The 27,907-nt window shown below is 44.6% G+C and overlaps 1 protein-coding gene across 1 annotated transcript; it reads left to right on the top strand.

Annotated features, from left to right (window-relative positions):
* Positions 1-25,157, top strand: LOC125457726 (uncharacterized). The gene is made up of 3 exons (XM_048542305.2): positions 1-426; positions 7,435-7,653; positions 24,669-25,157. The coding sequence occupies exons 1-3, from the start codon at positions 7-9 to the stop codon at positions 24,687-24,689; spliced, it is 660 nt and encodes a 219-aa protein (XP_048398262.2). The 5' UTR covers positions 1-6; the 3' UTR covers positions 24,690-25,157.
* Positions 25,158-27,907: the final 2,750 nt, after the last annotated feature.

Genomic DNA, 27,907 nt, shown 5'->3' with positions numbered 1-27,907 from the left:
TTGAGGATGAAAGTGGCAGATATTAATATATCTGGGCACAAGCTAATGACCAACCCAACTGAGCCATATAAATTGGATTTTGAAAACATCTTCGCTCAAATCAATGAGATTTTTTCACCGGTTACAAAAAAGTTTGAATTGTTGAAAGACCACAAAGCATCCCCCATTGATAAGAAGAAAGAAATTAATGTTCCTATGGATAGACAATCAGAGATTAAGGAGACAGAAAGAATCCTGGCCCGGTCAGAGGAGTCCAGGGAAAACAGTACTGAAACTAAAGAAGACCAGAAAGAAAGTGTTGCAAGCTTTGAAAGTGAACGTGATACAGACAGCAAAATGTCAAAATCCAGCCAAGGAGAGACAAATCCTGATGTACTTGTGCCGCCAACTATTTACCATCATATTGTGCAAGGAAATACAGCCAAGGTAAGGTGCAAATGCGTTTTCAAATGATTCTACGCTACAGATGGATTAAAGATCTTTTGATGAAACAGAAATCATGTTTGACAAGTTTATTAGCTTTAAGATTTAATTAGCAGGGTTAAACAAGGAGGAGGTAGTGGATGTAGTCTATTTGAATTTTCAGAAGCTTTTCAGTAGGGCTCATGGGATTGGGATGGAGTGCTGATATGTCAGCTTATTTTGAGGATTGGCAAACAGCCAGAAACAGAGAATAGGACTGCATGGCTCAATTGCAGAAAGGCATTAAGTGATTTGGTATGAAGGTGGAAGATGAAATATTTTGTGGAGTAATAAGGAATTATCCACTTTAGTAGGAAGAATGGCAAAAGCAGACTATTCATTATATAGTGAGAAACTATAAAATGTTAGGATTCAGAGGGATATTGGTGTACATCTACATGAATCAAATAGTACTAACATGAAGGCATAGTGAGATTTCAAGAAAGTGAATTGTATGATCGCTTTCATTGCACATTTACTGAAATAATAAAGTAAGGAAGTCCTGATGCAGTTGTACAGTGGTTTGCTAAATAGTGTTGTATTGATAACTTAGATGTCCTCAAGCTGAGATTCAGTATGCAGTGTTGGCAGAGAGTCCAGATAGAATTATGAAACTCTGAGGCCAAGAGAAAAGAATGTTTGATTAACAAATCTGCCTTTTTGATTAATGCTGTCAAGTTGAACAATATTTACTGATGCAAAGTTTATAAAATTTACACGCTTGTAGCTCCTGCTATTGGTACTTTAAAGGGTTTGGATAATTCACACTTTATTGGCTGGTAGTAAGTAGAAAAATGATTGATTATGGATTATTGTCTTTACAAATTCAATCGCCACATTGTCATTATTTAGTGTATTGAGGGTGAATAAATATGAAATTGCTATAGCCTAGTTTGGGAATTGAAAGTCCCTGGGATGTATGTGCGGGAATAGCTTGGGATGCAAGAATGAGGAGGAGCTTTTATAACTTAAATGTAGTGAAACATGACGCTTTAAAAACCTGCCCAACGCCATGAAAAATGCAGAGGATGAGGCTAAGCTGATCTCCACAGTGAGGCCATCTGAGTCAGAAGTGCTGGATTCATACTTGTGACCCAAACTAGCCAGCACACTTAAAAGGCTCGTAAAAATCAAAAACATTGGGAATTGGGTTGGGACTTGAGGAAACATCCTCTCAGTACTTAACTTGTTGCAATTCCTTTGAATTTTGTATGTTTCTACAGGTCATATCTCATTCTTCTGACCTTTCAACAAGAATAAGAATTCCTTAGATTATGAATCAAGAACTAAGACTGTTTCTTAAAAGGAACAACAGTAAGCCATTTGACCCGTTGGACCTTTACCATCATTCAATTAAATCATTACTGATTCTCAAACTCAATGCTACTTTCTCAGCCATCCTCACATTCCTTGATTCTCTGAGTTCAAAATGTATCATACAACACTAGGTATAATTAGGGATTGAGCATTCAGAACTTTGTGATAAAGAATTTTAATGATTCACCAATGAAGACATATTTCCTGTCTCCATCTGAAAGGACTATCTGCCTATCTTGAGACACTGCCTTCTAATTTAGTACTCTCTAACTAAACTGTAGACTCTCGGCGCACATCCCGTCCAGCCTTATCAGAACCTGATTTTGGAAGATAACTTTGTAGAGTTTCTATAATACTTGAAGAATCAACAGCTATAATCCAACATCTTTTTTGAGGAATGACAATCTCACAAAGATGGTCATGGTGAATTTCAGTATCACAAGTGAGTGTGCATAGATAGTGTAGTACTACTGTGGAAAGTGGTTTGCCAAAGATGCAGGATCATCCAATATTCATTGGTGAAGTCGCAGGGAGACAGGTAGTGAAAAAGGAGTTTGGTACACTTGTCTTTATTGGTCAGTGTGTTGAGAGTTCGAGTTTGGAGGTTATGTTGTGCCGTACAGGACATTGGTGAGACCACTTTTGGAGTACTGTGTTCAAATCTATTCTCACTACGATAGAAGGATGTTAGTAAAAGGTGCAGAAAAGATTTACAAGGGTGTTTTCAAGGTTGGAGGGTTTGAGCTACGGGGAGAGACTGAAAAGGCTGGGTCTATTTTCCTTGGAGCATCAGAAGCTGAGGGGTGACCTTAATCGAGATTTATAAAATCATGATGGGCATGTATCGCGTAAACAGCCAAGGTCTATTTCCCTGTGGTGGGGCAGTTCAAAACTAGATGGAATAGGTTCAAAAATAACCTAAAGGGCATCTTTTTCACGCACAACGTTGGTGTGTATGTGGAATGAGCTGCCAGAGGAAGTGGTGAAGGCTGGTACAATTACAACATCTAAAAGGCACCTGGATGAGTATCTGAGTAGGAAGGGTTTGGAGGATCTGGACCAGATTCTGGCAAGTTCTAGATTAATTTAGCATTTCTGGTCAGCATGGACGAGTTGAACTGAAAGGTCTGTTTCCACACCATACATCTCTGACTCTATGATTCTGTTTAGTTGGACTCTGGTGCTCCTAAGGTTCAATATCAATGAAGAGGATTATTCTACAGAAGCAGCAGAAAATATTGGGTCACCATTTCCAAGCTCAGCCTGCATGACTGGAGAGAAATTGAAGGGTTAGCTCTGCCATAAATGTCATGCTAATTCCAACCTTGTCCAAGTTTATGATAAAAGGAAGAGTCTCACAAAGCATCCGATGCAGCAGCCAACTAAATGCATGGCCAACAATTTGGGTTTTTGGTTTTGAAGATTGAGGAAGGCCCCAGTTTGACCATTCAACATGCCTTATTGATTTGGAGCAATGTTTTCTCCAGCAATTAAATATAGATGGTCAAAGACCTGGAAAAGGGACAAAGAGATTTGTATGGTTCCTTTGACAGAGACTTTCAAAACCGCAATCTCTCTCTCATCTAAAAGGACAAGAGAACACCGCCACTTGAAAGTCCCCCTCCAAACCATGCACCATCTTAACATGAGACTATGTTGTTGTACCTTCGCAATTATGGGATCAAAGCCTATATCTCCTTTTTCCAGCTTCACACTGGAATGTATCTGTGCCGGAAAGACAGCAACGCTTCAAGGTGGTGGTTCACCGCTGCCTTAAAGGCAATTAGTGATGTGCAACAAATGCTGACCCAGCCAGCAATGCACATATTCTACAAAATGTATTTGAAAAGCAACAGAAAAGTGGGCACCTATCAGATCACTCACATTCCTGCCCTTTTCCCACCTCCCTCTCAATTCCAGAACATCACATGCTACCTTCTGTTCTGATGGCTGAGTCTGGTTGTGTGCAGGTACAGTGTGAGCAGATTTTGGTAGATCTCTCTCTCTCTGTCTCTTTCTTAACTGCTGGAGCAGCCTGCCTCTAGCTCTCCTGAAACAAAAGGGTAACACTACATGGAAATAGTAGAAAAATAAATGTATAGGAACAGGATGAATGCATCTGAGTTCCCTGAGAAAATTGCATAGAAATACACGATGACCTTTCAGTAGCTGCCAACCAGCTGATCATTAATACAGTAGAAACTCTCTTAGCACCCCAGGTAATCCAAAAGTATTGATCAACTGAGTTGGGGTATTGCTTTCCATGAGCTGGAACTCTTTGTTCATCCTTTGCTGTGTTTAGCAGCAAGTAGCTATGGAGAATGTTGCTGCCGATTGTTAGTATTTACGCTGCTGCTAATCTTGTTCTTCTCCTGAGGCTCAAAGTAGATTGCAAGCTAAATGCTTCTAAATCAACGTTGGAATAAGCTGCTCCCATGCTGTGGGCAAACGGACATTGAAGGCCATAATCGCCCAAGGTATTTGAAATAACCTGCTAGTTATTGGAGATCATCCCTAAAGTTGTCCATGTTCTCAGAACATGTCTTGTGTCCAACAAACCTTTCATGGAGGCAAGGAAGCAAGCATTGAATATGTTTTTAAAGTCTGTCTCGCTCTAAATTTAACAATTGGTCAATCCTGTCAATTTCCATTGTCCTCTCATGTTATTTCACACAGCAGGTTCTACAAATACCATGTAATTTGGGTGTACAGTGGAAAGTCAGAATTCTGTATTAAATTTTTCAACTTGATTTGGCAGGCCTACAATTTCCACATGGGTCTCCCACATGCTGAAGAATGAGCTTAATTAAAGGTGGAAGACAGTGCAATCTTTCCCACTTCCCAGTATGGCAGCTGTTTCAGTTGTTTTAACATGTTTTCTGTGCACATACCCACTCCACAGGCAAAATAAAACTCCATCCGTTATTTCCCAATGTTCGGTTCAGAGGATATATGATAGAGAAAATTAACATCTCAATATTAACGCCTGTGACATGAAATCACAAAGGAATTGATAAAGCCATTCAATGTTAGCAGGGTTTTCAGAACAATTTTACTTTTTTCAAACTAATTCTAATGTCTGTGGTGCCCTTCATTCAGCACCCATAAAGAGCACAGCAAAGTATGGAATGGAATGTTGAATTGGGTGTTTTGATTTCTCTTCCATGTGTCTTCCACTAGATTTTTATGTTAGCTTTGAGATATTGTCCAAAGTTCCAGACTTGCTTCCTCAGTTGCCTTGGGTGACAAGGTGATAACACAGGAGTACTTTGGAGGGTTATAGATTAGCAAAGTACCACAAAAATAGATTAATATAATGGGAGAAGATCCTTTTATTAGAGAAATAAATTAAAGGCAGAACAAACAGAAATCACACTTAAGTTCCCAAATATCTGACATTCAGCATACTGCAGCCAGTTTTAATGTGAATTTAATAGCTATTTTTGTACAGAAAAAACCCACAAATAGCAATGATTAATGATCAAGTAATTTGTGTTTTTGGTGAATGAAGAATGTTGGCCAGAACTACGAAAAATCATCTACCCTACAAATGAAACTTCACATTCAAATTCTTTTCTCCTGAATTTCCCTTTGGATTCATTCACATATATTTTATATTTATGGCTTTAGACTGGTTTCCTCTGGAAATAGAAATATCTCTGTAAACCATGCTGAAATATTCATTAATTAGAAGGTGACTTCTATATGAGTTATCAACACCAAAAGTTTCTTATTTGACAATTGCTGATCTCACTGTGAAGTTACATCAAGTATAATTAAACATAGTCTTTAGCTCTTTAAATTGGGATACACTTTACATATTTCATCAAGTATTTCTTCAGAATTATACAGACTTTCTTAATTTCTTCATTACACAGCCATTCTTAATGCCTTCCTTTTGCATTTTTTTTGATCTAGCTCTAGTGGGGATTAGCTGTCTCCTGCATACTGCAATTTTACCCCCAAACAAAATCTCCCACCATCCAAGTGACAACTGGTGCTGAGGACTGTATGTTTAGTCAGATCTGTGCTTAAACCACTAATATTTTATAAATGCTGTGTAAATTTTTACTTGCCTTTATTTACCTTATCTAATTTACTTAATTTTCACACATGCTTTTTATTTTGTGTCTTAATGGGCTATTGGGTGTGTGGGTTGTCAACAATGGGAGGGGTCTAGCTCCCTCCTGGTGTTTTTCAGATTGAATTCTTCATGTGTCAAGACTTACTTCAGTCTAGTGCCATGCATCTCCAGTCTTCCAAGAATGACAAGTTTAGTTTGAAGCTATCTTGCTCCTGTTCAATTGCTTATCTATTACTGGGGTTGAACTAAGCTCTTCTCTTGCGTCCCTGTATCAAATTCAGCATGGCATACAAAATCAGGCCGCAATCAAGTGTAGCCGTACTCTTTTCAGATTTAGATACATTTCAGGTGTTACACCATGCCTTTTGGGTGTTATACTATCACAAAATATATATCATAGACTTTCTAAACTGTCTGCCGAAGTTCCTAAATAAAAACAGAAAGAACTGTGGATGTTGTCAATCGTATGCTCTAGGGAAGAGTCACTCAGCTCGCAACATTAACTCAGAATTCTATCTAGATGATGTCAGACCTGCTGAGCTTTGCCAGCAATTTCCATTTTTGTGCCCAAGTTCATTGTTCTCCATATTCTTGTATTTGCACATTATCCATTTTCTTCTTTTAACAAATTGCCTTTATGCTGAGAGTCGTCTTTCCAGAGAGCATGAGATTGCTCATGACTGAAGCAAGTCCTGAGTTTGTATTGCAATTTTATCTGCTGGTGCAAATATAATTCACTGAAAACGTCTTCCCGCCTGCTCACTTTCAACAACTTGTCATTATGAAAACTCCGATCACCTCCTCAGTTTTCTCCCTTCTAGAGCAATGAGCCCCAGCCTGTTCAATCCATCATGATAGGCCTAACTTCCTCTCAGGTCTGGAATCATTGCTATAACTTTTTCTTGCAGCTTCTCCAGTACCTTGATATGGAGACCAGAACAGTTTATTGTACCCAAGTTTGATCTAATCCATGGCTCAATATAGGTTTATCATAAATTTGCTGATTTTCAATTTTTTTTCTCTAAATGAACCCTAGTGTGTTGCTTAAAAGCAAAGGAATTCTTCAAGCACCAGTACTGTGTGGTTTTATCAACTTGAGATGCTTCATGCTGACCCTTGTTAAAACATATCAAAAGTGTTCCACTCTGTCTTAGTATGTACACTTGAATAATTTACCTACCAACTGTAATGTTATCATTTCAGCATGGAGGTTTGCTTAGAGAATTGTCAACTATGTACTCAACATTATCCAATTAATGTTTCCCAGAAGAATGTGGTTAAATAACAACATTGGCTGTAGCCATTCAATTGCTAGAAGATGATGTATGCATTGAGGATTCAAACTTCTGAATATTGCAAAATTTAATGAAGGACATATGTAATTAATGGGTAACATTTTTAAATCCAACTGTGCAAGTTATAAAAGGATCAACTTCAAAGATAATGATTGCAGTTTAATTTACCTTTTCAAATTAAGGGATTACTTTCTAAGTGTAATGGTAAACCCCAGAAACCTGTGCGATAGGGTATATTACAAACTATGCAAACACCGTGCATATTAATTCTTCCAGGTTTTTTGGATGGTTCCAGAGTACGACCTTGTGGATTCTTTTGACGTGCAATTGCAAGAGATGGGTTATAACAATGGACCTCCCCCACAAGTAGGTGTAACGTTTTCCGGAATAGATGCCTCTTCTTTTGAGACTGAGTTGAAAGCCAATTCTGAGACTATCTTCAGAGTCCGTGCAATTACTGCCTTTGGACAAAGTGATTGGAGCTATCCTTACAAGGTAAGTTTGGTTTTATTCAGTAGTTGCACTGCTGACACTGTTTTATTTCAGCATTTGTGTAAAGATAAGTACTTTCTATTATGTAAAACAGTTAAAATCTTTCTTTTGGTGGATTAATGCCATGCGTTGATGGATAAGGATGGTCTTGGATTAGTGAGGTGCAGCTGTTGAGATGCTACCGGTGAGCTTATATTGGACAGGGGAAACTGTCAGGGATGCCTCCCACCTTCTACATGACCACCACCACACCACCGCCGCCCCGCTGATCTCTACTAGTCAATGTACAAAGGCCCCAAAGGATGGCAAGATTAGACTTACTTATCATCACCTCTCTCATTAAACAGAATTTTCACATTTGAAAAATGGCCACTTTTTTTTTCATTGACTCACCTTCTAATTGGGTGGCATTTATCACTGCAGATGGTGAAATGTAGACTTAATTTTCATGGTACTCGCCTGACAGCCGGGGCACTTCACTGAGGGCAAGCACAGGCATCCGCATTACATTTACAGTGACTTACAACATGTTGTACTGTGCTAATTTACAAGACTGCACTAGCGACTATTGTGAAGCTTCTACTATGTTCAGTTTTCACTTTACCAGATGTCATGACAATACTCTCAAAGGTTTCTCTCCAACAACTTTCTCACCCATTAGACAACAGAAAATATTGGTGATAACCTGCTCCATGACAGATGACATCTTAAATTTTACATTTCAGATTGGCGTATTCTTCTTTCATCTACAGTGTTCCACTACCTGTCTTTTTATTGGAATGTAATTTTTCTTCCCAACAGTTTTGGTCCTTTTCAAGCACTATGATATTTAATTTCTCAACATCACAATCGTTTCAGTTACATCTGTTACTTTATTTGTACAATCCATATTAGCTGGATAAAGGAATTATTTTGGGCCTATCAGAGGCATTCCCCAGTTTGGAGTGGTATTTGAGGGGTAGGAGTGACATCTTTAATAGTATCTTGTATGTTTAGTATGCAACTGGCACTGAGTCAGTCAGCACTTTACTGATATCCTAATAGGCTAAGAACACTTAAAACGATATTTGAATTCGCACTCGCCAGCTCAAAGGAATCTCACAAGTCTTCAAGTGTTAAAACTTTATTTTAGAAGCAACATTAATGATTCATTGCTTAAAAGCAACATGCAAAACAATAGATAATAAAATGTGAGGCTGGATGAACACAGCAGGCCAAGCAGCATCTCAGGAGCACAAAAGCTGACATTTCGGGCCTAGACCCTTCATCAGAGAGGGGGATGGGGTGAGGGTTCTGGAATAAATAGGGAGAGAGGGGGAGGCGGACCGAGGATGGAGAGAAAAGAAGATAGGTAGGGAGGGGATAGGTCAGTCCAGGGAAGACGGACAGGTCAAGGAGGTGGGATGAGGCATGTAGGTAGATGGGGGTGCGGCTTGGGGTGGGAGGAAGGGATGGGTGAGAGGAAGAACCGGTTAGGGAGGCAGAGACAGCTTGGACTGGTTTTGGGATGCAGTGGGGGGAGGGGACGAACTGGGCTGATTTAGGGATGCAGTTGGGGAAGGGGAGATTTTGAAACTGGTGAAGTCCACATTGATACCATTAGGCTGCAGGGTTCCCAGGTGGAATATGAGTTGCTATTCCTGCAACCTTCGGGTGGCATCATTGTGGCACTGCAGGAGGCCCATGATGGACATGTCAACTAAAGAATGGGAGGGGGAGTGGAAATGGTTTGCGACTGGGAGGTGCAGTTGTTTGTTGCGAACTGAGCGGAGGTGTTCTGCAAAGCGGTCTCCAAGCCTCCGCTTGGTTTCCCCGATGTAGAGGAAGCCACACCGGGTACAGTGGATGCAGTATGCCACATTGGCAGATGTGCAGGTGAACTTTTGCTTAATGTGGAATGTCATCTTGGGGCCTGGGATAGGGGTGAGGGAGGAGGTGTGGGGGCAAGTGTAGCATTTCCTGTGGTTGCAGGGGAAGGTGCCGAGTGTGGTGGGGTTGGAGGGCAGTGTGGAGCGAACAAGGGAGTCACGGAGAGAGTGGTCTCTTCAGAAAGCAGACAGGGGTGGGGATGGAAAGATGTCTTGGGTGGTGGGGTCAGATTGTAGATGGCGGAAGTGTCGGAGGATGATGCGTTGTATCCGGAGGTTGGTGGGGTGGTGTGTGAGAACGAGGGGGATCCTCTTAGGGCGGTTGTGGCGGGGGCGGGGTGTGAGGGATGTGTTGCGGGAAATACGGGAGACGCGGTCAAGGGTGTTCTCGATCACTGTGGGGGGGAAAGTTGCGGTCCTTGAAGAACTTGGACATCTGGGATGTGCGGGAGTGGAATGTCTTATCGTGGGAGCAGATGTGGCGGAGGCGGAGGAATTGGGAATAGGGGATGGAATTTTTGCAGGAGGGTGGGTGGGAGGAGGTGTATTCTAGGTAGCTGTGGGAGTCGGTGGGCTTGAAATGGACATCAGTTACAAGCTGGTTGCCTGAGATGGAGACTGAGAGGTCCAGGAAGGTGAGGGATGTGCTGGAGATGGCCCAGGTGAACTGAAGGTTGGGGTGGAAGGTGTTGGTGAAGTGGATGAACTGTTCGAGCTCCTCTGGGGAGCAAGAGGCGGCGCCGACACAGTCATCAATGTACCGGAGGAAGAGGTGGGGTTTGGGGCCTGTGTAGGTGCGGAAGAGGGACTGTTCCACGTAACCTACAAAGAGGCAGGCATAGCTGGGGCCCATGCGGGTGCCCATGGCCACCCACTTAGTCTGTAGGAAGTGGGAGGAATCAAACCCGCAGACAAGGGTGGCACAGTGGTAGTATGGCGCACTGACCTCTACATCGCCGAGGCCAGACGCCAACTCTCCGACACCACCTCCTACCGCCCCCTCGATTATGACCCCACACCCGAGCACCAAACCATCATCTCCAACGCCATGAGCTCATCACCTCAGGGAACCTCCCACCCACAGCCTCCAACCTGATTGTTCCCCAACCCCGCACGGCTCATTTCTATCTCCTTCCCAAAATCCACAACCTGCCTGCCCTGGTCGACCCAACGTCTCAGCCTGCTCCTGCCCCACCGAACTCATCTCCACCTATCTGGACTCCATTTTCCAACCTTTGGTCCAGGAACTCCCCACCTACGTCCGTGACACCACCCACGCCCTCCACCTCCTCCAGGACTTCCAATTTCCTGACCCCCAACACTTCATATTCACCATGGACGTCCAGTCCCTATACACCTGCATTCCGCATGCAGATGGCCTCAAGGCCCTCCGCTTCTTCCTGTCCCGCAGGCCCGACCAGTCCCCCTCCACCGACACCCTCATCCGCCTAGCCGAACTCGTCCTCACCCTCAACAACTTCTCTTTTGACTCCTCCCACTTCCTACAGACTAAGGGGGTGGCCATGGGCACCCGCATGGGCCCCAGCTATGCCTGCCTCTTTGTGGGTTACGTGGAACAGTCCCTCTTCCGCACCTACACAGGCCCCAAACCCCACCTCTTCCTCCGGTACATTGATGACTGTGTCGGCGCCGCCTCTTGCTCCCCAGAGGAGCTCGAACAGTTCATCCACTTCACCAACACCTTCCACCCCAACCTTCAGTTCACCTGGGCCATCTCCAGCACATCCCTCACCTTCCTGGACCTCTCGGTCTCCATCTCAGGCAACCAGCTTGTAACTGATGTCCATTTCAAGCCCACCGACTCCCACAGCTACCTAGAATACACCTCCTCCCACCCACCCTCCTGCAAAAATTCCATCCCCTATTCCCAATTCCTCCGCCTCCGCCGCATCTGCTCCCACAATAAGACATTCCACTCCTGCACATCCCAGATGTCCAAGTTCTTCAAGGACCGCAACTTTCCCCCCACAGTGATCGAGAACGCCCTTGACCGCGTCTCTCGTATTTCCCGCTCCCGCCACAACCGCCCAAAGAGGATTCCCCCTCGTTCTCACCCACCAACCTCCAGATACAACGCATCATCCTCCGACACTTCCGCCATCTACAATCCGACCCCACCACCCAAGACATCTTTCCATCCCCACCCCTGTCTGCTTTCCGGAGAGACCACTCTCTCCATGACTCCCTTGTTCGCTCCCCACTGCCCTCCAACCCCACCACACCCGGCACCTTCCCCTGCAACCGCAGGAAATGCTACACTTGCTCCCACACCTCCTCCCTCACCCCTATCCCAGGCCCCAAGATGACATTCCACATTAAGCAGAGGTTCACCTGCACATCTGCCAATGTGGTATCCTGCATCCACTGTACCCGGTGTGGCTCCCTCTACATCGGGGAAACCAAGCGGAGGCTTGGAGACCGCTTTGCAGAACGCCTCCGCTCAGTTCGCAACAAACAACTGCACCTCCCAGTCGCAAACCATTTCCACTCCCCCTCCCATTCTTTAGATGACATGTCCATCATGGGCCTCCTGCAGTGCCACAATGATGCCACCCGAAGGTTGCAGGAACAGCAACTCATATTCCACCTGGGAACCCTGCAGCCTAATGGTATCAATGTGGACTTCACCAGTTTCAAAATCTCCCCTTCCCCAACTGCATCCCTAAACTAGCCCAGTTCGTCCCCTCCCCCCACTGCACCACACAACCAGCCCAGCTCTTTCCCTCCACCCACTGCATCCCAAAACCAGTCCAACCTGTCTCTGCCTCCCTAACCGGTTCTTCCTCTCACCCATCCCTTCCTCCCACCCCAAGCCGCACCCCCATCTACCTACTAACCTCATCCCACCTCCTTGACCTGTCCTTCTTCCCTGGACTGACCTATCCCCTCCCTACCTCCCCACCTATACTCTCCTCTCCACCTATCTTCTTTTCTCTCCGTCTTCGGTCCGCCTCCCCCTCTCTCCCTATTTATTCCAGAACCCTCACCCCATCCCCCTCTCTGATGAAGGGTCTAGGCCCGAAACGTCAGCTTTTGTGCTCCTGAGATGTTGCTTGGCCTGCTGTGTTATCCAGCCTCACATTTTATTATCTTGGATTCTCCAGCATCTGCAGTTCCCATTATCTCTGATGCGCAACAATAGAATGTAATCCCTATTAATTTCTCAACACAATGATTATTATTCTAATACCCACATTTTAAACATTACATCATACTCTTGCAAAATGTATAGTTTTTAAAAGATACTGCCCAAGGTTACTCACATAGTTTCCAAAAGGTCCCCTTCTCTTCCCCTGGCTTCAGAGAAGTTGGGAACTCATCTCCAGAAGCACTCTGCATTCCGATGATTCACTCCTCCCAGTCATGCAGACAAATCTCTTATGGAGCTTTAGATTCTTAGCAGTTCTCTTTCCTTAACCAGTCCCACCAGCATTCTGCATGGTGACCACAGAACACTTGTGTCTTGCTACTCACACTTGAACTTGACGTTCTGTCCCCCGGGATTCCTTCTACCTCTTTCTGTCTTTCTGTCTTTCTGTCTTTCTGTCTTTCTGTCTTTCTGTCTTTCTGTCTTTCTGTCTTTCTGTCTTTCTGTCTTTCTGTCTTTCTGTCTTTCTGTCTTTCTGTCTTTTCTTTCTTTCCCTCCACTCCCCCAAACATTCCCCTTCCCCCTACCCGGTCCCTCCTTCCTTCTGCTCCCCTGCCACCTTGTCCTTCCCTCCTCCTTCGTTGTTGCGCAGCCAAAGCACCCCCCCCCCCAACCCTGTTCAGTCTCGAAGACAGAGAGTCTGCAGTAACAAGAAAGTCTCCTTCTGCCTTTGTCGTCATGTATTAAACCTCGCACGGAGGTCTGATGGAGAGAGGAATCCAAGTTAAACGAGAATATGCCCAAGGTATGAGGATGCTTGACGCTTCTATTAAGAAACCATGCCATTTCCCTGGGCCTCCTTTGAAGTCATTATTTCCCAACCTCTCCTGACATTTGCAAAAGTAGACTTATTGTGGCGAGAGAGTGGGAATTCTGCAGTACATAGCTCATCTCTGATTCCCCCTGAAATCTTTTTACTATACACAAGTTACAAATCACATGCTTAATAGAATCCTTTCCACTTACCGTTGATGAACTTATTTCAACACTATCCAGGACAAAGCAGCCCACTTGATTGGCACCCCACCCGCCATTCTGATCACCACCAATGCTTTGGTAGTGATATATTTCAGGCGCATTGTAGCAACTCATCATGACTTCTTCAACAGCTCCTTACAAGTGCATTTTCTTTACGCTGTAAAGAACAAAGAGGCAGCAGGTACATGAGTTACACGCCATTCAAAGTCACTCTCTCTCTGAGTCATACGCTATGCTGACCTGGAAACATAACAAAGTACTTTCATCATCATTGGATTAGACTTCTGGTTGTCTCCTTTCCTCCCTTTCTCCGGATAGATTGCAACAGTTCCAAAAGACAGGTCAACATCACCTTCTGAAAGATAATTAGGGAGAGGAAGTAAATGTAAAACTTGCCAACATTGGGATATAGAGATCTATAGCACCGATTAAAAGCCCTTCAGCTCATCAAGTCTGTGCCAATAAAAGCAATCACCCAACTATTCTAATCCCATTTTCCAGTACCTGGTCCCTAGCCTCGTATACCTTGGTATCATGATTGCAGATCTAAATGCTTATTAAACATTATAAGGGTTTCTGCCTGTACCACCCATAAAGGTAGTCAGATCCAGTCTCCCATCACGCTGGTGAATATTTCTTTTCCTGAATTTTTTTTTGTCATTAATTTTTATAAATCCATTCTGAACACTCAGCCTGAAACAATAATTGCTTAGTAGGGAGAAATTCACCTTTAGTTTCAGCTGGCAGCGAGACATGCTGCACATCATTTGGGGAAAATAAATAGCAAATGATTTACGCTCAAACTTTATGTTCAACATGTAAATGATTGGACCACAAAAAAAATACACCGTCAACTTTACTGTGCTTTGAACTATTGCTCTGAATCTAATTGGTAGGGTAAATTCTGTATGACCCCAAGACATTGGCAGCAATGCCTTGCACATCAATTAAACTTGGGCCACATGCCTGATATCATGTGGGTGTGGTAATGCATAATATTCCAACTTGGTGTTTCTGGTACCTTAACTTGTGGTAAGTCTGGGAAAGTCCATTTAATTATCATAAGTTTTCAAAAGGTTTCGCAAATGGAAATATCATTTTATAAATAGTAAACTAACAGCTAAACCATTGAAATATTTCCTAAATAATTTAGCATTGTCTCAGTGAGATGCAACTTGTGGTTATCTCAAAGTACTTTAAAGCTGTTGAGCTATAGATATTACAACTTTTGTTCAATTGTTTTCCAGTCAGTGTAGCTCTGAGTGGTAATTAACCAGAAAGCAAGTTGGCAGAGAGCAACGCTGCTGCAGCATTCCACCATATACATGCTGCCTCCGTGAGAAATAGAGGGAAAGGGATGCTATTCAAATCTTTCAGCCCGTTCCACCATCCAATTAGATCATAAATGTTTGTCATACAGCACAGAAATGGACACTTTGATCTAACTCACCCATGTCAACCAAGTTCCCAAACTAGCCCCATTTGCTTGCATTCAGCCCACGTCCTTCTAAATCTTTCTTATTCATGTACCTATCCAAATGCCTTTTAAGTGTACCTACATCTACGACTTACCTCTAGCTGTTCAATCCACATACGAGCCACCCTTTTTATAACAAAGTGACTCCTCATGTCCCTTGTTAAATGTTTCTCCTCTCACCTTAAAAAAAAAGCCCTCTAGTTTAGAGCTCCCCTACCCTAGGGTGAAGACCCTTGCTATTCACCTTATCTATGCCCCTCTTGACTTTCTTAACCTATATCAAGTCACCCCTCAACAACCTACACTCCAGTGAAAAATAAATCAGTTTAACAAAGTGTGGAGCTGGATGAACACAGCAGGCCAAGCAGCATCTCGTGAGCACAACAACTTAGTTCCATAATTGTTATACTCTTCCCTAAAAATAAAACAACTTACACATCTAAAGTTTCAATTGACATCAGCTGAACAGCATGTTGAGGGCGACTGTTCCAATTTTGACCTTGCTTTGTGCGCGGCTATGTTTCCTGACATCGTCAATGAATGGCTTCGCTGTAATTTTAGAATTATGCTCCCTTTTTCTGGTTTCTCCCACTAGAGGAAATAATTACTTTCTCTCTACTCTGTCAAATTGTTTGATCATTCTAAATGCCGGAGATAGATCACCCCTTAATTTTCTATACTCAAGGGAAAACAAGCTTTTTCTGTGCAACAGGCCCTGATGATCTTTGTTTTTGGCCCTGATATAATATTTTATTTGACTGATGTACTCGGTCTTGGCTGTATATGCTATTGAATACACATGTCTACATAATTCAGAGCAGACTCAAGTGGGAAATATTGTTTTAGAAAGAGGGTTTGAAAATTATTTAAGTCTATTTATACCTCATCTTCTCTGGTGTGACTGGAAGACAGACTACAGGAAAAGCAAAGCAGTTTTGGATGGAGGAGGCTGAGATCTTGCTGGAAGGTCTTCACGATCTTTTGCTCTTTTCGAGAAAGCCCACTGAATGAGTGCTACTCGGATACATAACTAGATACTGGCAGGCCTTCTCTCACTGGCATTGAGGGCCCCAGAAATAGAATTTATACCTGCCAAGAGCTGGCTAGTCAAGGGTTGGCAGCTACTTTGAACTACAATGCCAGGGAGTGCTGGTTGCTGCTGATACAACACCCAAACAAAGCCCATCATTGCTGGATTCCAGACCACAGAAATCCCATTGAGCTCCCTGGCCCCCACACTTTTTTATTCACACAGGCAGCTTTTGTGCTGTTACGTGGAAAGTAATCAGGTTTTTTCATTGTCAAAACTTTCATTTTCACTTCTGTTTTTCTGTCGTTGATTTTTTTTTTCTTATTCTGGTAACTTCTGCCTGCAGCTGTGTGTTAATTTTCTTTTCTACACATTCACATAGTTACTTGGGGTGAGGGATTTGGTCATTGGGCACCTTCTGTGTGACTGCATTTCCATGTCTGTCTATTGTGATGATCTTAGACCCTGAAGCAATGCACTAAGGGGGGAGAAAAGACAAGTGTAATTTCTTTGAAAGGTCTATGAAATTGGTAATCGTTTTTTGGGAAGAAAAATGTCCAGCTTTTGCATCAATTATAAATGGATCAAGTGTCATTTTCCTGGGGTAATATGAAAAAATAAACCATATGAATATGGAATTAGTGTTAAAAGGATAAAAAAAAGTTAAGAAAACTGTGTGGCTGGAATATACAAAAGAGAGCTGCAAGCACAAAGATAGCCACATGCTATGGAATTGAAGGGCAAAGGTGACCAGGACAGTGTAGAGAGTATAGGTGGTACTTTAAAAAAAAAAATTAGAAGGTGCAAAGAGGAGCTAGAAAATATCTTTGCCAGATATGATTAACAAGAAACCCAAGGCATTTTGTAAATGTATAAAAAGAAAGAGGACTATAAGGGAATGGGTGTAGCCTGTTAGAAATCAAAGTGACAATTTGTGTGTCGAGTCGGTGGATGTTTATGGGGTCTTAAATTAATATTTCTCATCTGTATTCAAAGAGGGGAAAGATATTGTAGCTTAGGATTTCGCGAGGGATGATGAGGTTCTATAACATGTTAAGATTACTAAGGGGGAGATGTTAGATGTTTTGGTGGGCATACAGATGCATAAATCCCTTGGACCTGCTGAGGTGTATACCAGGCTGCTATGGGATTGCCGGGGCCCCGGGGGGATATAATTAATACTTAGGTGGCCACAGGCAAAGTGCCAAGTGACTGGAGGATAGCTAATGAGGCTCCTTTGTTCAAGAAGGGCAGCAGAAATAGATCGGGTGATCACAAGATAATAAAATGTGAGGCTGGATGAACACAGCAAGCCAAGCAGCATCTCAGGAGCACAAAAGCTAACGTTTCGGGCCTGGACCCTTCATCAGAGAGGGGGATAGGGAGAGGGAACTGGAATAAATAGGGAGAGAGGGGGAGGCGGACCGAAGATGGAGAGTAAAGAAGATGGGTGGAGAGAGTATAGGTAGGGAGAGGATAGGTCAGTCCAGGGAAGACGGACAGGTCAAGGAGGTGGGATGAGGTTAGTAGGTAGCTGGGGGTGCGGCTTGGGGTGGGAGGAAGGGATGGGTGAGAGAAAGAACCGGTTAGGGAGGCAGAGACAGGTTGGACTGGTTTTGGGATGCAGTGGGTGGGGGGAAGGGACGAACTGGGCTGGTTTAGGGATGTAGTAGGGGAAGGGGAGATTTTGAAACTGGTGAAGTCCACATTGATACCATTAGGCTGCAGGGTTCCCAGGCGGAATATGAGTTGCTGTTCCTGCAACCTTCGGGTGGCATCATTGTGGCAGTGCAGGAGGCCCATGATGGACATGTCATTTAGAGAATGGGAGGGGGAGTGGAAATGGTTTGCGACTGGGAGGTGCAGTTGTTTGTTGCGAACTGAGCGGAGGTGTTCTGCAAAGCGGTCTCCAAGCCTCCGCTTGGTTTCCCCAATGTAGAGGAAGCCACACCGGGGACAGTGGATGCAGTATACCACATTGGCAGATGTGCAGGTGAACCTCTGCTTAATGTGGAATGTCATCTTGGGGCCTGGGATAGGGGTGAGGGAGGAGGTGTGGGGGCAAGTGCAGCATTTCCTGCGGTTGCAGGGGAAGGTGCCGAGTGTGGTGGGGTTGGAGGGCAGTGTGGAGCGAACAAGGGAGTCACAGAGAGAGTGGTCTCTCCGGAAAGCAGACAGGGGTGGGGATGGAAAAATGACTCGGGTGGTGGGGTCGGATTGTAAATGGCGGAAGTGTCGGAGGATGATGCGTTGTATCCGGAGGTTGGTAGGGTGGTGTGTGAGAACGAGGGGGATCCTCTTAGGGTGGTTGTGGTGGAGGCGGGGTGTGAGGGATGTGTTGCGGGAAATGCGAGAGACGCAGTCAAGGGCGTTCTCGATCACTGTAAGGGGGAATGTTGCGGTCCTTGAAGAACTTGGACATCTGGGATGTGCGGGAGTGGAATGTCTTATCGTGGGAGCAGATGCGACGGAGGCGGAGGAATTGGGAACAGGGAATGGAATTTTTGCAGGAGGGTGGGTGGGAGGAGGTGTATCCTAGGTAGCTGTGGGAGTCGGTGGGCTTGAAATGGACATCAGTTACAAGCTGGTTGCCTGAGATGGAGACAGAGGTCCAGGAAGGTGAGGGATGTGCTGGAGATGGCCAATGTGAACTGAAGGTTGGGGTGGAAGGTGTTGGTGAAGTGGATGAACTGTTAGAGCTCCTCTGGGGAGCAAGAGGCGGCGCCGATACAGTCAATGTACCGGAGGAAGAGGTGGGGTTTGGGGCCTGTGTAGGTGCGGAAGAGGGACTGTTCCACGTAACCTACAAAGAGGCAGGCATAGCTGGGGCCCATGCGGGTGCCCATGGCCACCCCCTTAGTGGGGCCACACCCTCAACAACTTCTCTTTTGACTCCTCCCACTTCCTACAGAAACCCCGCACGGCCCGTTTCTGTCTCCTTCCCAAAATCCACAAACCTGCCTGCCCTGGTCGACCCATCGTCTCAGCCTGCTCCTGCCCCACCGAACTCATCTCCACCTATCTGGACTCCATTTTCTCCCCTTTGGTCCAGGAACTCCCCACCTACGTCCGTGACACCACCCATGCCCTCCACCTCCTGCAGGACTCCCAATTCCCTGGCCCCCAACACCTCATATTCACCATGGACGTCCAGTCCCTCTACACCTGCATTCCGCATGCAGATGGCCTCAAGGCCCTCCGCTTCTTCCTGTCCCGCAGGCCCGACCAGTCCCCCTCCACCGACACTCTCATCCGCCTAGCTGAACTCGTCCTCACCCTCAACAACTTCTCTTTTGACTCCTCCCACTTCCTACAGACTAAGGGGGTGGCCATGGGCACCCGCATGGGCCCCAGCTATGCCTGCCTCTTTGTAGGTTACGTGGAACAGTCCCTCTTCCGCACCTACACAGGCCCCAAACCCCACCTCTTCCTCCGGTACATTGACTGTATCGGCGCCGCCTCTTGCTCCCCAGAGGAGCTCGAACAGTTCATCCACTTCACCAACACCTTCCACCCCAACCTTCAGTTCACCTGGGCCATCTCCAGCACATCCCTCACCTTCCTGGACCTCTCAGGCAACCAGCTTGTAACTGATGTCTATTTCAAGCCCACCGACTCCCACAGCTACCTAGAATACACCTCCTCCCACCCACCCTCCTGCAAAAATTCCATTCCCTATTCCCAATTCCTCCGCCTCCGCCGCATCTGCTCCCACGATAAGACATTCCACTCCCGCACATCCCAGATGTCCAAGTTCTTCAAGGACCGCAACTTTCCCCCCTACAGTGATCAAGAACGCCCTTGACTGCGTCTCTCGCATTTCCCGCAACACATCCCTCACACCCCGCCTCCGCCACAACCGCCCTAAGAGGATCCCCCTCGTTCTCACACACCACCCTACCAACCTCTGGATACAACGCATCATCCTCCGACACTTCCGCCATTTACAATCCGACCCCACCACCCGAGACATTTTTCCATCCCCACCCCTGTCTGCTTTCCGGAGAGACCACTCTCTTTGTGACTCCCTTGTTCGCTCCACACTGCCCTCCAACCCCGGCACACCCGGCACCTTCCCCTGCAACCACAGGAAATGCTGCACTTGCCCCTACACCACCTCCCTCACCCCTATCCCAGGCCCCAAGATGACATTCCACATTAAGCAGAGGTTCACCTGCACATCTGCCAATGTGGTATACTGCATCCACTGTACCCGGTGTGGCTTCCTCTACATTGGGGAAACCAAGCGGAGGCTTGGAGACCGCTTTGCAGAACATCTCTGCTCAGTTCGCAACAAAAAACTGCACCTCCCAGTCGCAAACCATTTCCACTCCCCCTCCCATTCTCTAGATGACATGTCCATCATGGGCCTCCTGCACTGCCACAATGATGCCACCCGAAGGTTGCAGGAACAGCAACTCATATTCCACCTGGGAACCCTGCAGCCTAATGGTATCAATGTGGACTTCACCAGTTTCAAAATCTCCCCTTCCCCTACTACATCCCTAAACCAGCCCAGTTCGTCCCCTCCCCCCACTGCACCACACAACCAGCCCAGCTCTTTTCCCCCCCCCCCCCGCCCCCCCCCCCCCCACCACCCACTGCATCCCAAAACCAGTCCAACCTGTCTCTGCCTCCCTAACCGGTTCTTCCCCTCACCCATCCCTTCCTCCCACCCCAAGCCGCACCCCCATCTACCTACTAACCTCATCCCACCTCCTTGACCTGTCCGTCTTCCCTGGACTGACCTATCCCCTCCCTACCTCCCCACCTATACTCTCTCCACCTATCTTCTTTACTCTTCATCTTCGGTCCGCCTCCCCCTCTCTCCCTATTTATTCCAGTTCCCTCTCCCCATCCCCCTCTCTGATGAAGGGTCCAGGCCCGAAACGTCAGCTTTTGCGCTCCTGAGATGCTGCTTGGCTTGCTGTGTTCATCCAGCCTCACATTTTATTATCTTGGAATTCTCCAGCATCTGCAGTTCCCATTATCTCGCGTGATCACAGACTAGTTTGTCTGACACTAGTGGTGGGGAAATTAGTGGGAAAAAGTTCTGAAGGACAGGATTAATCTGTACTTGGAAAGACAGGGATTGATTAGGGATGGTCAACAGTCTGACCAATTTAGTTGTGCTTTTTGAAAAGGTGACCAAATATAGTTGTTTGGTTTAAATAGACTTCAGTAAAACCTTTGACAAGGTCCCATGTGGAAGGTTAGTCCAAAACGTAAGAACTGACAGGATCCAAGGCAAATTCGTAAATTGGATCCAAGATTGCCTCCTATTTTTTTTAAGCCAAACGGTGAAAATGGAGGGCTGTTCTGGTATTTGGAACACTCTGATGAAGGGTCTAGGCCCAAAACGTCAGCTTTTGTGCTCCTGAGATGCTGCTTGGCCTGCTGTGTTCATCCAGCTCCACATTTTGTTATCTTGGATTCTCCAGCATCTGCAGTTCCCATTATCTCTGAGTGATGTACCTGTTTGTTGTTTGTTATATGCATTAACAACTTGAATGTGAACATAGAAGGTACAATTTGTAAGTTTGCAGGTTAAATGAAAATTGGTGGTGGTATTGATGGTGAGGAAGATGGGCTCCAGCTACAGTCTAAAATTGATCAGCTGGTAAATTAGATCAATGGCAGATGGAGTTTAATCCTGATAACTGTGAGTTAGTGAATTTTTGGAATGATTTTCAATAAATAGTAGCTCCCTAGGAAGTACAAAGGAACAAAGGGAACTTGGTGCACAAGTCCATGGATTCCTTAAGATGTCAGCACAGGTAGACAGGGTGGTACAGAAGGCGTATGGGATGCTTGCCTTCATTAGCCAGGGCGTAGAATATGGGAGCAAGGGAAGTTTTGTTACACCTATTAAAATTTTTAGTTTAGTGGACAGTGAAGAAGCTTATCTAAGGGTCCAATGGGATCTTGATCAACTTGGTCAGTGGGCCAAGGAATGGCAGATGGAGATTAATTTTGAATAAATGAGGTTTTTTTGGTAAGTCAAACCAGGGCAGGACTTGCACGGTTAATGGTAGGGTCCAGGGAGTGTTGTCAAACAGAAACCCAGAGGACTCAGTAGGCATTTTGACCTCTTGGAGATATTACCTGAGCTAACTTTAAGGCCAGAAACCTGAAAAGCTGGGTGAAGAGTTCAGAAATGCGAAAAGGTTTTCCCAGAAGTGACCAAACCATGAACCGGTATGTTATTGGTTGGTTGATTGAAAAGGAACTTTGAAAACTTGGACCATCAAGACTGTCATAACCAAAGAGAGATGGGGTTTGTAGAACTATGCCTTTAATGATGATAATTGTATCCATGATACCTGGAGGTGAAAGCTGTTGTCGGATGTTGTCACGTACCCTTCATGTATATAATGCGATATTTCTGTAGGGAGTGGTGAAAATATTTGTGATTATGTAAGATGTGTTGCTGTATGGACTATCAATATGAAATTTAAAATTTTTAAGTATTTTCAAGTTAATTCTTGTTTAATTTGCATTGGTTCTGAGTTCATGAAATTACCAGTGGTTACTTAGATCTGTTTTCCTATGGGAATCCTAGCACTGTATAAATAGCCTATCTAGAAGTGTGTAATAGGGGGTTGTCATGAAACAAATGTGACAATAATATTCGCTGGGTGCAAAGGCTGTACCAACAGTGTTGTACTTCCACAGCATATAGGTAAGTTGTCAATGTGGCTTGAGAGGCATTTAGAAGAGGAAACTTTGCCTGTGTTGTGAAGGCGTCATGTCACATAGAGACTGCTTGATAAATCATTGCCAGCTTCCCAGCATGTTCCTAGGTGAGCACCCATCTGCCCCTGCCCCTGCCCAAACACCCAAGATGGGTGCTATGTGGCTCACTAGAGGTGCCCTCGAAGGTATACCACAAGGATCTGTTCTGGGTCCTCTTCCACTCATAATTTTGTAAATGAAGGAGTGGAAGGGTGGATTAGCAAGTTCACAGATGATACAAAGGTCAGTCGTGTTGTGGACAGTGTGGAGAGCTGTTCTAGGTTACAAAGGAGCATTGATAGGATGCAGAGCTGGGCTGAGAAGTGGCAGATGGAGTTTAACCCTGAAAGGTGTGAGATCATTCATTTTGGAAGGACAAACTTGAAAGCAGAGTACAGGGTTGATGGAAAGATTCTTGGCAGTGTGGAGCAGCAGAGGGGTCTTGGTTTTTTTTAAGATTAGATTCCCTACAGTGTGGAACAGGCCCTTCGGCCCAACAAGTCCACACCGCCTCTTGGAGCATTCCACCCAGACCCATCCCCCAATAACCCACACACCCCTGAATACGATGGGCAATTTAGCATGGCCAATCCACCGAGCCTGCACATCTTTGGACTGTGGGAGGAAACTGGAGCACCCGGAGGAAGCCCATGCAGACACTGGGAGAATGTGCAAACTCCACACAGACAGTTACCCAAGGCTGGAATCGAACCCAGGTCCTGGTGCTGTGAGGCTGCAGTGCTAACCCGTGAACCACCGTGTCCACATTTCCCTGCAAGCTGCCACCCACGTGGATAGAGTTGTTAATAAGGCGTATGGTGTGTTAGCTTTCATTTAATAGAGGGATTGAGTTCAAGAGCCGTGAAGTTATGCTCCAGCTATGCAAAAGCCTGGTTTAGCCATATCTGGAGTATAGTGTCCAGTTCTGGTCACCTCATTACGGGAAAAATGTGCAAGTGTTGGAAAAGGTGCAGAGGAGATTTACCAGGATGTTGCCTGAAATGGAGGCAAGGTTTTATGAGGAAAAGTTGAGAGAGCTAGAGCTTTTCTCTTTAGAATGACAAAGTGTAAAAGGTGACTTGATAGGGGTATACAAAATGATCAGAAGTATAGAGAGTAGACAGCCGGAGACTTTTCCCGAGGGTGGAGGTAGCTACAGGGGAGATGTCAGAGGTAGGTCCTTTACTCAGAGCAATCGGGACGTGGAATGCATAACCGGAGAGGGTAGTGGAGTCAGCCGCATTAGGGGTATTTAAGCGGCTATTGGATAGGCATATGAATGAGAGCATAAGGTAAGGGTGGACTTCAATAGACCTTAGGATTAGGGTAAAAGTTTGGCACAACGTCATGGGCCAAAGGGCCTGTACTGTTCTACGTATGCACCTTGGAAGCTTAGCTGCTGTACTGATACAGTCATACTGCAGCCTCTCTGGGGCTCAGTCCTCAGTTAGGTGATAATGGTCTGTTAATTAACATTTAGCTGGCAAAATGCCAATCCAGTTTCCACCACCTGCCAAAGCAGGGGCAGCCTCAAGGCTGACAATCAGCCCTGTGTATTCATCTGACGGACAGCTGTTGCATTATCGGTGTTCGCATGTACAAATATTTGACAAAATTGAACTTTCGCTGAATCTGTTATACAATCTTTTTTCTATACATGCATTTACTAAAGAGAATGTCTTGTGAAAAGAGAATTTTACACAGAGCCTGCAGATTTTAATGAACAAAGTTGTCAATATTGACATTTCTTGAATTTGACAGGTTTCCACTAAAAAGTTTTAAGTTGGAAGAGGACCAGTCCTTACTTTACTGAAGCACCCAAGGATGATAAACTGGGTAACCAAACGTACTCTTCGAATCTATTTGATGATCAGATGGAATTGGACGATAAATATTACTTGAAAGTACTTTCATGTGACTTTGGTTTATATATTGTAGCATTTACATTTAACAACTTGTATTGGTTGCATGCATGAAATGTACTTTGAAAGATCTGAATCAAACTGTTTGCTACATTGTAAGATTACATTAACTTAAGTTCATTCATATTCAGGTGGAAAATATGGCTGAATGCTGACAGTCTGCATGTGAATCGAAAGGTTGAGTTCAAGTCTCACTCCAAAAATGAAAACTTAAACTAGACTGACACTTCGGAAGTGCCATCGATGGTTGGGCTGTTACACATGTTCCTCTTTGTTCAAAGAGACGGAGGGTTCTGTCTCGCATCCACGTCAATACTTGCCCCTCAAACGTCAGCCACTGAAAGGAAAATTATTTTGATATTGCACTTCTGTTTGTATCAGCTTGGTGTGTTCAATTTAACTGTGATCCTTTTAAATACATTTCAAGGCCGTGCTGGCTAAGACAGCATTTCTTGCCCATCCCTAGTTGCCCTTGAGAAGGTGGCAGTGATCTGTCACTTCAAACTGCTGCAGTTCCTGTGCTTCTGGTCGACCCGTAATGCCATTAGGGAGTTCCATGATTTTGACCCAGCGACACATAAGGAATGGCAATATTATTCCAAGTTGGGTTGATGAGCAGCTTGGAGGGGAGCTTGCAGGTGATGCTGATCTCCTACACTGCAATTTAACAATACTTTAAAGGTACTTCATTGGCTGTAAAACACTTTGGTATATACTGAAATTGTGAAAGATGCTACAGAATGCAGGTTCTTTGTATTTTGCTTGTGGTATTTAAAAGAAATTAGCATAAATAAAATTTAAGTCGAATTGTTTATATGCCATCCATTTTGCTCATTTCAGATGATGCAAGGTGGAGATTTAGTTTGCCAGAATAGTGCAACAAAAATTAAAAGCACGATTTGAAACATAATTTCTGTTCTAATGGGGTAAGAAAAAATTAGGAGGTATGACTCACTGAATTGCTTCATTTTCTTAGGCTGCATTAAATTTTAATTTTTTTCAATTTCCTAATTTTTTTAAAAAATATTTCCCTCTATTTACTAAAAATGTAAGCAACTTTTGGTTAATAACTAATGAATTTATTTCCGTTTCAGGACTTGTTCATCTGGTTTTTAAGGGCACAAACATTTTTATTAGCTTATTAAACAAGTTATATGCCTATCTTGCATGCTAGTCAGTACTTGAATCACTTTCAATCTGGGATTGCCTTAATAATAGGCAGTTTCTTTTCTTAAAAGATCATGCATGGGATATGGACTTTGCAGGTTAGGCCAGCATTTATTGATCATCACTATTTACCCTTGAAGATGGCAGAGTTACCATCTTTAACCGTTGCAGTCCAGTTAAAGTAGATCTACTGAATGTTGACCCAGCAATACTGAACAAACTGACCTATTTTTTTCCAGGTCAGGATTGAGAGTGACTTGCAGCTGGTGATGTTCCCATATGTCTGCTGTTCCTTGTCCTTCTAGGTGGTCATAATTGTGAGTTTGGAAGGTGCTGACAAAGGTGACTTGGTGAAATTCTGCAACGCATCTTGGAGATGGTACACACTGGGGTCACTGAATAGGTTTGACTAGTTGTGGTGGTAATCGAGTGGGCTGCTATTCTCTGGTGCTTTGTTGGAAGTTGCACTTATCCAAGCAAGTGGGATGTATTCCATCCCACTCCTGACTTGTTCCGTGTGGGTGGTGGACAGGCTTTGGGGAGTCAGGTGATGTACCCTCTGCAGGATTCCTAGCCTCTGATCTGTGTTTGTCGTCATTATATTTATGTGGCTGATCCAATTAAATGTCTGGTCAATGATCAGACCTGGAATGTTGATAATGGGGAATTCAGTCCTGGTAATACTATTGAATGTAAAGAGTTTGATTCCCACTTGTTGGATATTATCCATTGCCTGGTACACTGTCCATGTCAGTGAGACTTTAAACAAATTTACTGTAGCAATCACCAAACCTGCATTGAATTTAGCATGTGAAATAATCATGTTACTTTTATTCATACTTGCTTGATTTTCATAAACTCTTAACTCTGTTGGGGATCTTAAGTTTGCAGCTTGACAGCTCAAACAAGATTAGCTGTCTGATTTTGGGCATGAGTACCTGTCTCTTCTTTGTTATCTACAAATTTATGGAAGTCTATTCAAAGTGTGGAGCTGGATGAACACAGCAGGCCAAGCAGATCCCAGGAGCACAAAAGCTGATGTTTCGGGCCTAGACCCTTCATCAGAGAAGTCAGCTTTTGTGCTCCCGAGATGCTGCTTGGCCTGCTGTGTTCATCCAGCTCCACACTTTGTTATCTTGGATTCTCCAGCATCTGCAGTTCCCATTAATCACTTCCATAAACTTGTTGCATTTTTAATTGGAGTAAAGGTTGTAATAGATATTTAGACTTGTTACTTCAGCATAGTTGCTGATGGTGTTCTTCCATGGTAGATACTTGATGGGTTGGCATGGAAGCTGCAAGGGAAGGTGGCGTTAGCTTGCTGCACATGAAGTTGACTTGCAAGCTGCCAGCAGACATGGAGAGAGCAGGGATCTGGATGGCTCGGAGCGATTTTACTCTTTATTATTTCATGAGGTATGAATGGCACTAGAGAGGTCAACATTTGTCGTCCATCTTTAACTGCCCTTAAATAAGTGGCTTGTTCAACCATTTCAGACAGTATTGCTGGGGACCTGAAGTTGCATGTAGTAGGACCAGGTAAGGATGGCCGATTCCTTTCATTTGGGGGATTTTAAATGACAACTTAACGGTAGTTTCAGGTTAACTATTACTAGCCTAAATTTTAAAATCTACATTTCAGCAAGATTTGAACCCATAACCCCCGGATCATTTGTCTAGGTGTCCAGAGTACTCGTCCGGTGACAACGTTATGTCACCACCTCCTATCAGTGGGAAATGAAAGGTGGTGCTGACATAGGCTCACATTGAGGCTATGCAGCCATTGCAGGTGGGTGGCGTGGGATGATGAGGACTAGAGCAGGTGGAAGGCAAACTTGATCCCACACCTGTCACCTTCCCTTTGCAGAACCCATTGCCTGGTTATCTTCCCCACCACTTAATGATTTTCAA

This window comes from Stegostoma tigrinum, chromosome 14, assembly GCF_030684315.1.
Source record: "Stegostoma tigrinum isolate sSteTig4 chromosome 14, sSteTig4.hap1, whole genome shotgun sequence".
NCBI lineage: Eukaryota > Metazoa > Chordata > Chondrichthyes > Orectolobiformes > Stegostomatidae > Stegostoma > Stegostoma tigrinum.
The sequence above is the reverse complement of the archived record's forward strand: the minus strand, read 5'-3'. Positions and strand labels throughout refer to the sequence as shown.

Bases quoted from the DNA above. Each gene is read 5' to 3' on its own strand.
- LOC125457726 (XM_048542305.2), top strand. From the start codon at position 7: ATGAAAGTGGCAGATATTAATATATCTGGGCACAAGCTAATGACCAAC. The intron at 427-7,434 runs GTAAGGTGCAAA...TAATTCTTCCAG, and splicing joins TGCAAGGAAATACAGCCAAG to GTTTTTTGGATGGTTCCAGA. The intron at 7,654-24,668 runs GTAAGTTTGGTT...TGAATTTGACAG, and splicing joins ATTGGAGCTATCCTTACAAG to GTTTCCACTAAAAAGTTTTA.